A 17,327-nucleotide genomic window follows, 5' to 3' on the forward strand; every position below is an offset into this window, starting at 1 on the left:
ACTCCGCCTCTGACAGCCATTCATCATGCTTGGCTTTCTCCCGTGAAATGTTCTGGGTGCTAGATAATTCAGTAAGACAAATAAAATGCAAGTCCCGAACCTTTAGACTCGGCTCTATCCCACCCTGAACGACTTTTCGGCACTGTACTTTATCTCAGTGTCGTAGGGACGCTGTGTCCCTGTCTGAGCTTGAACAGCTGTAGCCGTGGCACAGTGACTATATTCAGACCAGATGAAGGACGAACATGTTCTTAATGAGGCGGCTAATGAGTTTTTTTTTTTTTTTTTGCTATTTTGTTTCTCTTCTTTGACGGGTTAGGACGACCGTTCAACCATTCAGCTGAACTCCCTTGACTTCTCTCCTTATGGTTGTTTGTTCAGTACCATCGTCAACATTCCCTTTTTACGTTTTTGAAACCGAAATGTCAAAGTCAAAGTCACGACCCACTTCACAGCAACCGTGACCGGCTAGATGATGACGAAAAAAACAAAAAGTGTGACGGACATACGAACATGAGAAGAAAACGAAAGAGAGAACGAAGGCAGTTGTTTGTAAAAGGAACAATGACATTTATTTTTTTTTCTTAGCGCTTTTCTTAATTAGTCTGTTGTGCCCATTGATCACATATAATACAGTTAATATAAAAATGGCTTTTTAACTTTACACCCAAAGCAACAACAAAATGTTTTCTTAAAATATGTATGCTAAAAATACTGAGAAAGTATTTCCACTAAAAGTACTGGAGAATAGCTTGTGATTCTGCGATGATGACATGACTTATGTTTCGCTGTGGCTGACGAACGTCTTCCGTCTCCTTCCCGTTTACCTCATGTAGTTCTTGTTGTAGGCACTTACCAAGGGCTTAACAGACCACTTCTTGAGGAGATGGCACATCACTCACCTCGGTTTTAATGAACCTGTTATATTTGTTTATTGTCCCGACGTATTTGCATTTTCTCTCCCAGTCACCGTTGCAATGAGAACTACAAAGCATAAACAGCCATTTGGCAAATAACCTCTCTAGATACCCATTTTGGAGCTGAAATTTCATTAAGCTTAATGTGACGTTGTAATCAAAAGTAGCCCGCTCCTTGCCTCAATTTAAAACCCATTTAGACTGTTCACATACAGAGGATTTGTCATTACATCAACATAATAGAATATATAACAATATTTCCATGAAAAATCAAGAATCCATTTTAAATAGAAAAGGGGGGGGTATATTTCATCAAAAGGCTTACACCGTAGTCACTGTTATTTGTCTACTCTACTGAATCTCCCTTCCCATAATAGACAGGTGTTGTTACTGGTTCTCTAACTCGTCTATGGATGTTTTGACAAAGCACAGACGGTATTGCTTGGGACCACACGGACAGTTCCACAACTCTGAACACATTTAACAGTCAATTACAAGAGAGTTGACCATCATCATCATCGTCATCATCATCATTAACATCATCATCATCATCCATCATCTTCACGTTCTTTTTGCTGCCTGCATTTCTGTATGAATGGTACTGAAATATATCTTTTTGCAGTAAATACCCCTTTCCTGTTGATGTTAGCTTGGTTGAATGTAATGGTTACAAAGCCACATTTCAACTAGGGTCGAAACTGGGATAGCACGTAGTCTATTTAAAACTGTTCCATCCCAGTCCAATAATAGTTTTGCCAGTGTATCTGAGCTGGGGACCAGCAATGGCCTTTTAAAAACTTTTACAACATTGTCCACCCCTGTGCATGGCCTTGTCCATTCAGTAGTTGGTGTTTGGTGCTCTACAAAGCTGCGCTTCTTAAAAGGCATTGTCAGATACATTTATGACTGTGGCTTTCACTTCCACTCCGCTTGGCAGTCCCTTACCCGAAACCCACAGCTTTGTAAAGAAAGAAGAGTGCATACCGGTAGCTTCCACTGGTGTCAGCAGAGCTTTGGAGTCGCATTTTCTTATATCCCCATAAAGGTGGTGGTTCCTCAGAGACACATAAATAAGCAGGCAGGCCACTGAAATCACGGCCAAGAGCACACCAAAGACAGTGATTACTGCAGCATCCCATTTTTCTATGTCCTTGGCTGCCAGCTCTAATCCCTTAGTGGTGACATTGACACATTTGGTGTCATGGTTGTAGTGGATGCTGCGGATATCCACACATACTTTATACTGAGTGGCGGGGCTGAGGTGGGTGAGATTGTACACCTGGATGTCTGAGGGAACCCTGGTGGTAAACGCTGTGGTGGGATGGTTAGCGTCTGAGACAGTGTACCATTTAATGTTGGGAGCCAAGGTGCCCGGTCCAGCCTTCCAAGAAACCAGAATGGAGTTTGTCTCCACTGATTTGACTTGGACACTCAGAGACCCATTTGCAGCTTGGGGAAAATATCCATTCACCTCCACTGAAACTGATTTAAGGTCGGCTCCCACCAGGTTATGGGCCACACAGGTGTAAAGACCAGCTTCGTTTTCTGTTACGTCGTAGATGTCGAACGTTCCCTCTGGGTGCATGTAGAACTTGTCAGACACTGTGTTAGGCAGGACCCGGGTACCAGATGGGGTGATCCAGTAGATGTCTGGCTCTGGTTCAGCAAAGGCTCGGCAATGGAGTGACACAGAGCTCCCATTCCGTGCTTTAATATGCCCCGGCATGCTTTCAGGAGAGATTAGTGGCAGACAAATCTCCATCATCTCCCTGAAGTGCACCTGGCGGACATGCTGGCCCTCATACTCCGGTGGCTCTACACAGTACAGTGAATCAGGCTCCATGAAGCGAATATTGGTCTTGTTCATGTTCATCCAACGGACTACACAGTCACAACGGATGGGGTTGCTGTGCATGCTGACCTCTCTCAGGTTTGGGAGAGATTCGACAGTAATCCTGTGTAGAGCACTGAGAGCATTGCCATTTAGCATAAGGGTTTCCAGTCGCGGTAGTTTGTAGAAAGCGTTCGGGTGGATGTAGGAGAGTTTAGGATTGTTGGTGGCCTCTATTTTGGTCAACTCGGGGAGGTTGTTCAGGGCAAAGCTGTCGATGGAAACTAGCTCTGGCATGCTGTTAATCCCAAGTTCTTTCAGATGGAGCATATCCACAAAGTCCCCTCGCTGTATTCTCGCGATTGGGTTTTTATTTAGATCCAAAAACTTGAGGTTTTTTACATTTCTCAGAGCGGAATGAGGCACCTCAGGGAAAATGTTGTCATAGAACGAGATGCTCTCCAAGTTATCGAGACCAGCCAGCGCGTCGTCGGGAAGTTGAGACAGATTCATTCGGGTGAGAACAAGACTGCGGAGGTTGCTGAGAGGTTTGAAGTTCATGTCGTCAACCGAAAGAATGGGATTTTCACCAATCATCAGGATCTCCAGATTCGGCATGGGTTCGAACCATTCTCTGTTAATCACCTTCAGCTTGTTGGAGTTGAGGTGGAGTCGGACAAGGCTGCTGAGACCCTGGAAGGCCAACGGGGAAATGGACGAGATGAGGTTGTGATTCATGTAGAGCTCCTGAAGGTTAGCCACATCTGACAGACACTGTTGCGGTAGCTCCCGTATCCAGTTCTCTTCCAAGTGAAGAGATAGCAGCTGAGGAAGGGTCCCCAGACGGATGTCGCTGATAGAGGAAAGATTGTTTTGTGATAAATCAATCTCTGTGATATTGGCCAGGTAATCCAAGGGCTTGTCAATCTTCGCGACATTGTTTGTTTGCAGTAATAGTACTTGTGTGCCCACTGGTAATTTTTCTGGCAGGCTGAAGAGTCCCAAGTCATTACAGTCAACTGTCTGTGCCTCCATGTACACCGAACTGGGTGAAAACCAGGGTCTAATTTCACATACGCAGAGCTTCGGGCAATCAGGCCTCACCTCAGTGGCCACAACAAAAGAGGCCATGGCCAAGCCCACAAAGAGACAATCCATAAATGACGCGTCCTTCATATTGGACCGATTCCTTTCCGTAAGAAATTGGTCCTTGTAGATTAAGCGGTCTGAGCTGTTAACTTCACAAATAATTAATCATTTGCTGCAGCTGCTGAGGCGATTGACTCACCACCCCTTCCGCCAACGCCGCCCCTGCCGCCTCCAACACAGGGCTCCCTAGGGTTTTTCTTTCTTTTCTTTTCTGTAGACGTCCTTGAAACGTAATGACCAGTCACTCAATTTTGCCAGCTAGTGTCAGGGTTCGGGGGCTAAGGTTGCAGTCGGGCAGAACCGATGAGGAGGGAGAGAGGGAAAAAAAAAAAGAAAAAAGTCTGGAGCGCTTTTATGCCTCAGAGGACTTGTATGAAATACATTTATAGGTATCCATGAAACGTCTGCTCTTTCTTTAAAGACGAATGTCCTCATCAGTGGTCTTTACTAGCGTCCAGAGTCCACAGCCCAGTCCATTCCCACCTGTGCAAGACAAAGAAGAGAGAGAAAAGATGTGTGAGTATTACACGATCGTGGGGGTGGTCGGGGAATGTCATGAGAAACGGATTTGGACGTGCTGACATTTATACATGCTGCCTTTAAGACATAGAACAAAGGATCTATATCTGCTTGACCTTCTAGACTTCATTCTGGGGACACATGCGCCCCGACAATCCTCACGTTAGCGGCGTGAGTCTATTACTGGTTAAAGAGAAGGCTTTATTCACATTCTTAAATGGCACACGTCCAAGGGGCTTAAGCATTAGCCTTCAGGGCAAGCTGCTTAGAGACACTGGAATATGTCATTCACTATAGCAACAAGTAAATGACTAGCCAATAACACACAGCACATTGAGACAGGCCACACATGCAAACTAGGCAGCTGACCCATATGCAGTTTGCACCTGTTTGTCGGAAGACGCTGCAAGCGGCAGCTGTGGAAATTAAAATACATTCATGTGTCAATGCAGCCTGTATGCTAATAACGTTTTTTTTTTTTTTTTTTGGGGAAAATGCAGCTAGTCTCGAGCATAGGCGCTATATATAGCACACAGCAAAGCGGAAATACCAGACAATCGTTTTTCTTGGAAGTGACATTTAAAATGACACCTGTGCTGCGTTCAAAATGTCTCCCCTCCCCTCCCCCCCTTTCACCCGTTCGCTTTAACCGTTTACTCTGGGAATTATCCGTTCGAATCGCAGAGGCCATTTTGGACAAAACTAATAGAACTGCGAGGGGGGACGCAGTCGCGTGGCCGCTGACTTTCCCGCTCAGACGCGACAGAAATGGCAATGGCTCAAATATTCAGCCGCGCACTTTATGGGAACCAGGGAGCCACGTCTGAATCTAAATGAAAGCTTAAGGCTAAAACACATTTTGAATATATTTCACTTGCTTTTTTAGGTTAGCGCAATCGCTTTTGCTTTATGAAGAACAAAAGTGTGCATTACTGCAATATTAAAAATGTCTATATTTGTTTTTCTCGCAATTCCGAATGCGCTCTGAAGTCTCAACAATGTGATATTCTGGGTAAAAAGCACATTTCAAAGTAACTATGAGGATTTAATAGCCCGGTTATGAAATGAAGCACAGTGAAGTGTAAAAGCTGCCGCAAACATTACAATGACATTACAAATCAATGACTGGCCATATATATTATATATAATGGAGATTATCCTTCATTCAGTGTAAAACTGGCAATATCGTTCCTCCCTACTTTGCTTCCAGTAACAAATACTTATTGAAGTCTCCTTATCATGCCAGCATGAAATGGTACAATTGCCTTCAGGAAGAAATAATAATACCGTATAATGTTACATTATAAATATAACTATGATTCATCCTCCTGAATGTGAGTCAGGCACCTCTATTTTTTATGTAGTGTCTCTTGTACCATCGTATTATTAGTGTCTCCATCGAATCCTGCTGTGGCAGAAGCTCCACAGCTGAAGTGGACCATGTAATTTGTTGTATGTGACTGCCTCTTACTGAACCAGATGGGCTTGATGGTGCTTGCGATATTTCGGGGGCCTATGAGCTCAGGCGTCGCATCGTCGGGGAAAAAAAAGTCAAAAGAGACGGGGGATGAAATGGAAAGAATCAAGAGAAGAAGTGTGACGGCGGCTGGGGAAGTGAGAACAAGGAAAGGGAGAAATGATTTCATTTCATCACCCTCGCTGTTTCCACCTCAGTGGCCACAGGGGAGATGCGTGGGGGGTGCGGGGTGGGGAGGGAAATAAATAAATAAATAAATAAGAAGTTCTGAGAGGCGGCAGAAACACTGCAGTTTGCCCCGCTGGCAAAGCCGAGCCGAAGGTTCATTCCTCAACCTCTGCTCCTGCACTGGGCTACAGTCTGGTTTGTGGGAGGGAGACAGACTAGGGAGCTACAGAAAGGGAGACAGAGAGAAGGGGGGGTATTATTTTTCAAAAGCACCTGGCATTTTAATAAGCTCCTACACCCAGAGCATTCTGATAAACAGGGTTTAGCTTCCCTCCCTGAGCTCCGGTTCTTCATTGTGGGCTATGCGGTTGATCCGTACAGTGGAAGCGCAGGACTGCTCGCTCTGGCTTTTGTCCTTAACAATCGCAATTACCAGCCAGGTTAACTGTTATGGCTTGGCTTTATCGCGGACTGCAAGTGGTTCCAACAGGTTGTGCCGTTATTGGTTTTACTGGCGATGTTAATTGTTTCTACGGGTACATTTTTATTTATTCATTTATGTTGGACTGATTGATTGTGCAGTCAATATTTCCTGTCATTTCTGAGACTTCGCAGCCCTTAGACAGAATGGACAATGTCTGTGCAGAGTAAAAAAAGATAGTGTTGCCCTATTTACGCCGCATATTTCACCAAGTATCAGTGAGGACGTCATGGATTATGACGAAAATTAACGGTTAATGTTAATGCTTCCTTGCCCGCATTGGTGAAAAATCTAGGATGGGATTAGGGAGGTTTAGCTGGACAATCTGCATGCTGGTGTTGCCAGCAAACACAGATTTCAAACATATTTCCTTGCTAATTAATGGGGATGAAATTCTGCGAAGGATAACCCAACATGTGGTTCATTAAAATGTAGATCTCAGATATGTTTGCGGAGTTAAAGTGGGAATCTTAATGCATTTCCACAACAGCATTTGAGCAAAATCTGCAAATACAGCTGCTTGTTTCTGAGGTACTTCAATTAACCCGCAAATTATTTTGTCAAGTTATTAAGATCACAGAAATAAAATAAAAAAATGAGGTTGAATGTGCAGGTCCTGAATGTCATGTGGGGTCTCGGTGAAAGGTTGTCGAGGGAAAACATTGGCAGAAGCTGATTCAATCTGAGGTGACATCCTGTCTGGCAGCGTGTCTGATGAACGCCGTCTTCGGGCAGGAGTAGACTAGCGCTGAGTTAATGACTTGGTTACATAATAAAGCAGTTTGTAATAAATGAGACTAGATGGCTAGCGGAGAGTACATCTAGGAAATAATAAATAAATGCAATTCAGATTGAGCGAATGTAGATGTAAAGTGAAACATCCGGAGATCAATACACCTCAGAGCTCAAGACGTGTTAACAGCAGAGCAAAATTGAAAAGCCTCCGTTTAAAATGCTTGTTTGGCTGTTTGTTAAGGGCATAGTCACGGGATCTCACTACACTTAATAAGGCTGATCATTTTAAGTGAACTATCCTAATAATCTACAGGCTGTTAAATACGCAAATTGGTATTGTACTGCTGCTTTACGTGGAGCCGAGAAAAGAGGCGAGCCTATATTCTGGAGGCCTTGCACCGTGACTGCTGTGACTATTGAGTCCACACACCACTTTCACTAACCTATTATCAAGTTACCCAGCCGCAACACCCCCTCCGCACATACACACACGCGTACAGCTTCTATGTCGAGCTAATTCCCCCCCCAAAAGCTCGTTGATCGGTGGCTGGTAATTGAGGCGGAGCGGAGGGGAGCGAACTGATCTGGAGGACAAAATGACTTGCCAGAGGAACTTGTCTTAGTCAGTGGGGTATTAACCTAAAGTGACCTCTGGAGTGCAGTCGCTGCAGGAAATATTCATTTTGGTGTGGTCTTAGCATGACCACGGGGGAAAGAGGAATTAGCTAAAATCCGGATGGAAGAAAAATCGCTGAATCCGAAAGGACCGCGGTGTATTTGGCACTAAGTGGCTACGTAAAGGCCGGGCAAAGAGAAATGCGGTTAATATAGCTCGGGCAAATTGAATTCAAAGATGGATGTTTGTAATCTGAGCGTGGAGAAGCTTGAGGAAACCAAGAGTACAGTGATACATAATCAGCACCTGGTAATATAACCCAGAAAGCTTGAAATTCTGCCGTAACCTAATGTCTACCTCCGCCAACACATTAAGCCTAAGCTTTGACATTTGTTGAGGGGAGCCTTTTATAGGTCAGGCTAAGGTGTTCACTCACGGAGCTAACACGAGCTCCCAGGTGTCACGGGAAGGGAGGGCAATCATTCAAGCCATGGTCTCCAAAGCAGCTCCATTACAGTAGGAGGCTGACAGTCTAGCCCATGGGCTTTTCTCTTTCGCCATTGTTAATCCTAGCTGTGCACATTACAACAAACAAGCTCCTTGTATCTGGCATGTTTCAAGACTGCCTTAACTGTGTGATGCACGGCTACAGTTGTTTACTACCACTGGATGCAGCGGCAAAGCTCTGAATAAAACACTGACCTATTATCATCTTCCAAGTTGAGCAAAAAAACAAAAAAAACACTGGCATATAGCTGCGCATTCATCCAAAGCGTTTCATTTGAACTTGTGTTTCAAGCCATGTAAGGAGTCCAGTGTTCACATTCCCAACTCTAGAGAAGAATCTGGCCTTTTGTTGTCATGATTCATTATATTTTAAGGAATTCCGTACATTCTAGTCTTGCGAATGAGGTATCCCGGCGGAAAGGCTTGATGACATTTCTGGTACTTTTGCGAAACTTACAAAAGCTCGCAATCATTATTGCCTCGTAGTGCCGTAGCTTTGGTTGACAGGGGGCATTGTTTGCGGTCACAAAGATTCGAAGGTGCCTAAATAGAGTCTGGCTGAACCACCGAAATTCGGTAACTTCTCTGGAAGTTCCAGAATTTAAGCAATAACTTAACAAATTTCGGTGGTTCAGCCAGGCTCTGCCAACAAAACCAAAATTAATGAAAATATGCCTTTTCAGTTGGGTTCATGCTACTAATTGTAGTTTTGTAGATGGAATAGTAGTTTCAGTGGATGTTTACATTGCATACTACATATAATTTTTTTTTTATGGCAGTGCCATTACATCACCATTAAGAGTTGGAAGCTACTATGTATGTATTGAAATGTTCTCATAAAGAAGCAGTTTAGAAGTGTCATTGCATCACCTTTAGAAACTGGCATGCCTTTGGTCCTTGTTGCCCTAATTTAAATGACATTTGACTAAAATCTTGGAATCTTTTTCGCTTTTCAAGATGCTGCACATTTATTACTGTTGACCAGTGCACACGTTTCATTTTTTTTTTTTTCTGGCGATATGAATTTGATTTTATGATTCAAATTTGATATATTTCATACCATTTGGAAATCATTTGCTCCCATCTAGAAACCAAATTACATTTAAGAGGTTCGCCTCTGTCAAGGTGAAAAGCTTTTCCATTCACATCTTGGCAACACCTCGCGCGCCATCCCACCAGGCCGCCTCCATTATACTTACACCGCTGCCTGTTCTGGACAGTAATGGCACAAACGCAGTTTGATTAGAGACCAGTGAGATATGACCACTTTAAATTAATGAGTGTGCACAGTCGGGGCAGAAAGTGTTGGTCCTGGTGGCTCTGCGGCGCTAATTCAGGAAAGCCTGACTCGAGTCGGCTGGGCAGCCAAACAGCTGGCCGGAACTGTTTGTTTTATGCAGTTTATTGAAATGAGTTATAAACCCTCCCCCTGGCTGTGCGGGGCTAGGGTGGGATTTAGCCAAGCGGGTACGTGGAGGTGATTGCTTCGACGCGGGCCGGGAACACATCAGCGCCCTTTGCGGAGATTAGCTGACCTACGGTTCAAGTACAAATAAAATCATTTGTTAACCAAAACGCAACGAACGCCTGCATGGAAGAGGAAAGGCTTGCGATCAGGATGTAGGTTTTTGTGGGCAGCTTATTGGCCCTGGGGGAGATGATTATGGGGCCTGCACGGTTTAAGTGGTAACAAGGCAGCATTGCATGTGCTGAGAGGTAGACATTATATTCACCGTGGTAAAACTGGGTGGAAGACATAAAGGTCAGACGTAAGTGGAAAGTAGGGCGCAGCCGAATTGCCTCCTCTTTCAGGAGAATAGCCGGTGCATTGTCAAAATGGTTCACTGGGAATTTTGATCCACTGGTAATAAGCCTTGCAAGGCTTTCTTCAAGCCACTCGCATCTCGCGCAGGCTCTTTCTTTTTTTGTCCGTTCGTTTTCTCGTCCGCTCGCGCAACCCCCTCATCTCTTTTTATAAACCTTGTCCTTTTCATCTTGCTTTCTCACATTTGCCTTTCGCTCTTCAAACCCTTATGGCCAACGTTCCTCCTTATGTTTCCTATTAGAGGCGCTGTCCACGCAGGCGACGGACTATAGGGAGTTGCAGGCATTTTTTTATATCTCGGGTCCGTATCCCGGTTCCCGTCCTGCTATCTGGCCGCCCTGTTGCTTGCATGGTGTCGGCCTAATTGCCTACCCAATACTTGTCACCCCTGCCATGCCGTGCCTAGTGCATTTACATACATGCCTGACCATCTGTTCCACTCGCTCCTATTTCCTAATTATCAGTGTTGAGGATTTTGGCCAGAGCAGCTCAGTTATCGGTAGCCTCCACCTTTTTGTATATAAATGTTAGAATAGCTGTTTGTAGTTTTATGTTTTTCATGTCAATTAGCACCATAAATATCACTGTAGTGTTATTTTGTTGTATTGTGGGCAGTCACTGACCCATTGTTGGTCTTTAACAATTGTGTTAAAATAAATACATGTCCCTTTGCAATGCTACAAATATAATTTTGTGTTTGTGTTCCTCTGAATATACATATAATTATGTATATTGGAGAACAAGTGTGGCATATGCCATGAAAAACAAAGGAGAATATCCACACTGCAGGTGGACCTTCAACCAAACCTGCTAGTCATTCTGGGTGAGCCCCATGTTGGGCGGAGACCTCCAGGAAGCTTTCGCGTCCGTCCCTCTGACCTCCACCTCATTGATTTACCATTATGCTCCCTCTGAGGTAAGGGAGAGTCCATTAAAAGGAGCAATATATGTTTGTGTGCATAATGAAGCCTCCCGTATGCATGTGTGTCCTGAGCCCGTGCGCATCCACGCAGGAGACGATGGAAACCTTTCCCCTTACATCTGAACCTGTGTGGCCGTGAATCAGCGGCAAGGCAGCCGCTAATGTGAAATCGATGTTCCAAATTAACCACGGGACCTCCGTCTCTGGTTTCTCAGCCCTTTTCTGGACGAGACGTGCCCTTGGGCTGAGTGAGGGAGATCGCACGTATGCGGCGCCGACGGACGCACACGCGGAAAAAGGATCCGTGCGTAATTTAGAACAAAAAAAAAAAAAAAACATGCGTCGGCTTATTGGCCTAATGCATGCGCAACACCGCACACAGTGAAAGAGCACAGCTAGGTCCCCTTGTCTAATTCGCATAGTGCTGCATCTATTAAAATTAAGCCGAGGTATCCAGCTTAAGGCTGCCGCTGATAAGGTCAAAGGCGTAGCGAACATTCCAACACTCATTTCTCCCCCACCAACATAATCGCACACACTCTTGACAAAAAATCTGCATAATGTCCCATGTATAGCTGCTAGCTAGAATGAAAGAAGGAGGTGTGAGGAGAGAGGGGACGGGCAGGAGGGAAAGGAGCCGGCGGCGTATCCCTCAAAGTCAGAGCCAAATTGAATCTGCAGGTGCAAATGTGGCATCTGTGCTGCCTCTAAGATGTGCGGCTATCTATATTTATATGAATAATATATACAGCTGGTCAAGGGGCCACAAGCCTGGAGGGAATCGGTTCCCACGGCAGACGGAATCAATCATTATATGCCACTGAAATGCATTTATCGCAGGCTCGGAACCCTTTATTATGATTTCATAGGGGTTTGATGTGGGCCTTCTCTTTCTGCTTTCATTCTCTGCGCCCCCTCCCCTCCACACACGTTAAAACAGATGAAAGATCCGGCGCGTTCGGATGGCTTCGTCTGCTCGGAGGCTCTCACTGATTAGCTCTGGAGCCGGGAATAACAGTCTACATGCAGTGTGACTGCACGTGCATGTAAGGGGAAAAAAAAAAAAAAAACGCGGCCATTCCCGTGCTACAATCAAAAAAAGATGATTAAAAAAAAAAAGAGAACACCGTCACCTGCATTTTACATCTGAGCTCTATATGTACCAGTCCACATTCAGAGCAGATGGACGGCACAGCAGCGGCCCTCTTAGATGTCCTCCTCCTCCTCCTCCTCGGCTCGTGTTTGAAACTGCGATGTGGGCATATGCCTCCGCCGTGTCCGGCTCTGATATGAATCTGCAGAATAGCAGACTAATTAGCGCCTAATAGCTTTGATGTTAGGGCGAGCGTCGGCATCGGCGTTGGCTTTTTTACGGCACCTTTTGTTAAGAGCTGCGCTGCCCACTCACATCCAGGGACGCATGTGAGCTAAATACCTGAAACGTGAAAGGAAATGTCACTGGACACAAAGGAAGTGCCACATCTGATTGTGACCTTTGATGTGCACTAAGAACACCTAAATGTCATGGATGTTGCCCGTGAACTGTTTTGATCCCTTGCCTCTTTCTTTCTTTCTTTCTTTCTTTCTTACTTTCTTTCTTTCTTTCTAATGTGGTTCTGACAGAGTCCATCCGCTAGATCCAAAGCACACACAGTTCTCTTCCCCTCCTGCTCGTTTGGCCCTCTGTCTCAGCTTATTCCATTTTAATGGGAGCCTGTGTTTGTTTGGGAACAGGATGCCATCAGAGAGCCCATGCTTGACTGCACAGGCTGATCCCCTGCAGCCGTCTTGTGAATATGTTTACATGCATTTCACTCAGGAGCGCCGACAGAACCTTGGGCGTCTCGTTATCATCGTTATGAGGATAAAAAAAAACATATATCTGTATATAATATCAATTTGATTTAGATGGCACCACGTAGGGTTTGTTAAAACTTCTGACCAACAAGCAGTAGCACAAGGCACCCACACATCCTCTCACCTCACAGGAACCAGCCGCCCTCTTCCTATAGAGAAATTAATATGGAACACCCACACCGGGCTGCCTATCACGCTCTCCAAGCCTCCACAAGGCCACTGCAGGCACCGTGCCTTCCTTCTCCACCCCGCCTCTGCTTCTTCGCCGTTTCACACGCGGATCAATAGGCAATTCGCGGAGCCACTCACTTTAAGCGTATGAGTTGTTGTGGACATGAAATATTGATTTGTTTTGAACAAATGTGCCCAAATTAATGAAGAAACACATTTTGTGTTTTCGCTGCCCGCCCGGGGAAGAAACCCCGTGCAGGCTCCATCTTAGAGCTTCGCAAAAAAAAGTGTCTGGGACCTAAAACTTTGCACGGCACCGCGTCGCGGTGAATATCCGCTCTCATCTGTGGAAAAAAAAAACCCTGCAGTTTAATATGACTATATTGGCTACAAATGGCTCCGGCTTGACCAGCGGGTAGTCAGATAATCATAAGTGGGGACAAATAAAGAGTGTGTGTGCGTGCATGTGTGGGCTGAGGTTATCTCGGCGTGGCGTCTGATGCGAGGTCTCTCATGTGGCATTCGACTGCGTGCGTGTGTGCGAGTGTGTGTGTGTGTGTTTCACGTACAGCCAGCCGCTCTGGGTGAGTCATTCGCAACCGCGGAGGCCACAAATTTATTGTATCCATCACCGGGAACGAGGAAGCGGACACATGCACGCACGCCTGCACGGAAGATTACAGCAATCATATTCAGTAGCTGCCTCGGAAAATAAATAAATAAGTAAACACATTTGTCATCATCGGCCGTTGGCTGTTTATCTGCCTGTGAAAGGTTCGTGAGTAATACGTGTGCTGTGTGACATGCATTTTGGACGGAGAAGAGAAGGTTTTGAGGGATAAATGTTGAGGTGAGAGAAAGGGAAGGTAGAGAGACGCCCCGATGCAGTTAGGGGATTAGTGAATGCCTTTTCTCTCTATCCTTCTCTCTCTCTCCCTCTCTCTCTCCCTCTCCAGCCTGCATGTGTGGGTGTGCACGCACAAGCAGGTGAGGTGATGATGGTGAATGCGCTCGAAGAGCATCTCGGCGAGCTCGTGTTAATTACGCAAAAGCCCTGGACGCAATGTGGCGATGGAGCCAGACAATCCATCCATAAACGAGTGCGTAATGCTGATTTTAAAAAAAAAGAAAAAACAAAAAACAAATGGAGAGTACGTGTGATGTACTTTCCTGGCATGTGTCGGTGTCGACTTCTCTGTTTGCAACAGGAAGGTTTAGCAGAGAGGGGAGAGAGGGGGGGAGAAGGAGGGGGAGGAGGGGGTGGGGGGTGGCCACCATTCTGTGGATTTCTTCGAGACGTGTCTGGTCTGGTGTGCGCTCACTAAGCAGGACCCGAGGACATGAAACTGCCAGTCCATCATTACGCGCGCACGTCCTCCTTGCGCCTCTTTTTTAATGATTTGCGCCTCGACAACCTAAACCCGCTCCGAAAATCTGCTCCGGTTAAGGCGCATCCTGCATAGTTGCGCAAAAGCGCGTCTCCGCGTCAAGTGAGGGGGTTCGAGGCCAGTCACCAGCCTAATTACCCTGCGATATTTCTCCCTCGTTTCGGCAATCTTGATCACGAGTGACTGGTATTTAGGAGGAGACCTGATGCGTTATTTATACGACAGATCCGAAATCGCCGGATTTAAGCGTTCCCCGTGAACTTGGGAAAATGCGCAGACGCAATCATGCGAAATGGATCAAATGAGGGGGGATTAAAGGAGCAAACAGAGTGAACTTACCGGGTCTAATCACCATCATCGCATGCGAGGCAGTATGTGCTGTCTATATTCCCATCAAGTGCGCCGATCCAGTGACGAGAGAAGAGAGGGAGGGAGGGAAGGAGAGAGCGAGAAAGGGACCCAGCGCGCAAACATAAAAACCAGTCAACAATGTGTGGTCTTCTTATTTTCACGCAGTTGACGAGGGATCAGTTCTGGACTCTCTTACGCGGTAAAAACGCACGGGCTCCCGCATGAGGAGAAAAGCAAAAGATAAAAATAAAAGGAAAAAAAAAAGAAACGGCCAAAAGCAGGCTGGAGAGAGAGCGGAGAAAGATTCGTGCGTTCCCTGTGCCCTTCCCTTCCCGTCGTCGCGGCGGCTGCTAAGGGCGCATCTCTCCCCTCGATCAAGTGTCAGGCGGACCACATAGATGCTTCGCCGTCTCCTCGGCAGTCATTAATATTAGAACAAACCCCCGACTCTCCGGAGGACAGCCAATAGCGTCAGAGAAGCGGGCGAGTCGCTCGCAGCGTCCCTGCTCTGGTTGGCTGAGAGCAGCCGTCAGTCATATCCCAGAAGCCTGTTCTCATCCATGTCTTCTTCTGTTGGAGGCGAAGCACGCTGCAAAAAATATCCGTGTTTACAAGTCACACATGCAGGCCAGTCCTGAGACATGAGTAAACACATGTGTAAGCGTGAACGAAAGAGACGTTCGGAGCGATTCAGTGGATGAATACATTAAAACTCTCTTTACTTTACTGAAGATATAGGTGGCAGTTTGGTTGTTTATCTTCACAATAAAGTCTATTGTGATTTAAAATCTGATATTCAATCAGGCAGAATATGGGAGTGAAAAGACAGAGTAACGTTAAACTAGTACAGTTATTAAATGTTACAGATAATAAAGGCTGATTTAAAGTACTGGGACTAGACGCCATAACCTACGCGCGTGGTTGACGCTAGTGCGAGCTCATCAGTCTGGCAACACTACCCAAGCGCTAGTTGGCGCTGCGTTTTTTTTTTTTTTTCTCGCTGTTTGGGATAATCTTTGTTTCTACTTCCTACTTCAACAATGGCGACTGACACTTTCGATGACATTTCGCCAAAGACGAGCCATACAAATGTTTGTATCTCTGAACCTCCTCATTTAACCTTTCCTGTATATTAGTGCAAAACAATAAATTCAAAAATTGCAGCGATTGAGAAGCAGCCGGAAATACTAAAGTGTAAACGCGCTACTAGCAAGCGGACCAATCAGACCAATGTTAGGGTCCGTGCTGTCACCGTAGCTTCTTTGTCAAATTAGTGCAGAAGCTACAATGACAGCGCAGACCTTAATATTGGTCTGATTGCGTCAATTTGATGCAGAAGCCTAAACCGCCTATAAGTTATCACAATAAAAGTATGGTGTGGAGATTTTTATTTTGAGGAAGCCAAGTGAGACAAAAACTCTAATCTATATGCTTTTCAGGGGGTGGGGGATGTTGCAGTATCTCAATATTTCATGTAATGGAATGAGCTATTAGAGCGTCCAGTTTCCTTTTCATGGGACTTGGAGACACTAGTTATCTAACCGACATTTTGAACACCGACATACCCTTTCTCGTGCCCTCTCTCACTCACTCACACATGCATTGTCCTCTTAACTTGACTTATTTACTCACTCAATTGCACAACCCTTAATGCACAGTGCACATTTGATGGTGATAAATTTATCATTCATTCACAAGCGTAATCAGAACCTGTACAGGCAGTTTTGTAAAATGGTACACATGTTAGTTCTGCTATCCAAATGTCAACACAAACTTGCTAATCCTGCAATATTTCATTCAAGGGCAGTACTATAATGGCCTGAGGCCATGGGAAGCGAAAGAGTAAATGACTTGACGAGGTCCTGGCCAATCACAGGTGAGCAGTGTCATGACAGCACCCTCGTCTGATTGGTTAGTCATTCTTCTTTCCCTTTCACCAAGAGAAACCAGCTCCGCCTGGCTTCCCTTCGGACAACGGTGCAATACCGTATTATTTTCACACCGTATTATCCTCAATGATTACAGAAGAGAAATAAGGAAGAGACGAAGTGACACAACAGATAATTGCCGACACTGTTAAGAAGAGTGTTTTGATTTAATGTCGGCGGCTGCAGTCTCCTTGGCCTCCAGGAGGAAACACCACTGATTCTTAGTTATGTTGTGTTTCTGAATCAAACAACCATTTCAGAATTTTCCTTCAAAGGGGTTGTTCAAAGGGATTTAATAACTCCTAGCACACATTCTTGCATGCTTTATTTGTAAGATTTGACAGATATCAATGTGTGCTGCCACTAGCTTTAGTTTATGCTGTAGACGAGACGTCTGTCTGTCTGTCTAATACATTTTTTTTCGTGTGGACGCCTTTCAGAGAATGCATGAGAAGTTGTAACACTAAAACATACAATGCAATAAA

At 45.3% G+C, this 17,327-nt stretch overlaps 1 protein-coding gene across 1 annotated transcript; it reads right to left on the reverse strand.

The window, feature by feature from the left end:
- Positions 1 to 549: 549 nt before the first annotated feature.
- On the reverse strand, positions 550 to 15,351 carry LOC125000081 (leucine-rich repeat neuronal protein 3). Its single transcript, XM_047575437.1, has 2 exons — positions 14,903 to 15,351; positions 550 to 4,380 (listed from the first exon to the last, which is right to left on the reverse strand). Exon 2 carries the CDS (start codon positions 3,922 to 3,924, stop codon positions 1,795 to 1,797), a length of 2,130 nt encoding a protein of 709 aa, XP_047431393.1. The 5' UTR covers positions 3,925 to 4,380; positions 14,903 to 15,351; the 3' UTR covers positions 550 to 1,794.
- Between the last annotated feature and the right edge of the window lie 1,976 nt (positions 15,352 to 17,327).

This window comes from Mugil cephalus, chromosome 22, assembly GCF_022458985.1.
Source record: "Mugil cephalus isolate CIBA_MC_2020 chromosome 22, CIBA_Mcephalus_1.1, whole genome shotgun sequence".
NCBI lineage: Eukaryota > Metazoa > Chordata > Actinopteri > Mugiliformes > Mugilidae > Mugil > Mugil cephalus.

Bases quoted from the DNA above. Each gene is read 5' to 3' on its own strand.
- LOC125000081 (XM_047575437.1), bottom strand. From the start codon at position 3,924: ATGAAGGACGCGTCATTTATGGATTGTCTCTTTGTGGGCTTGGCCATG.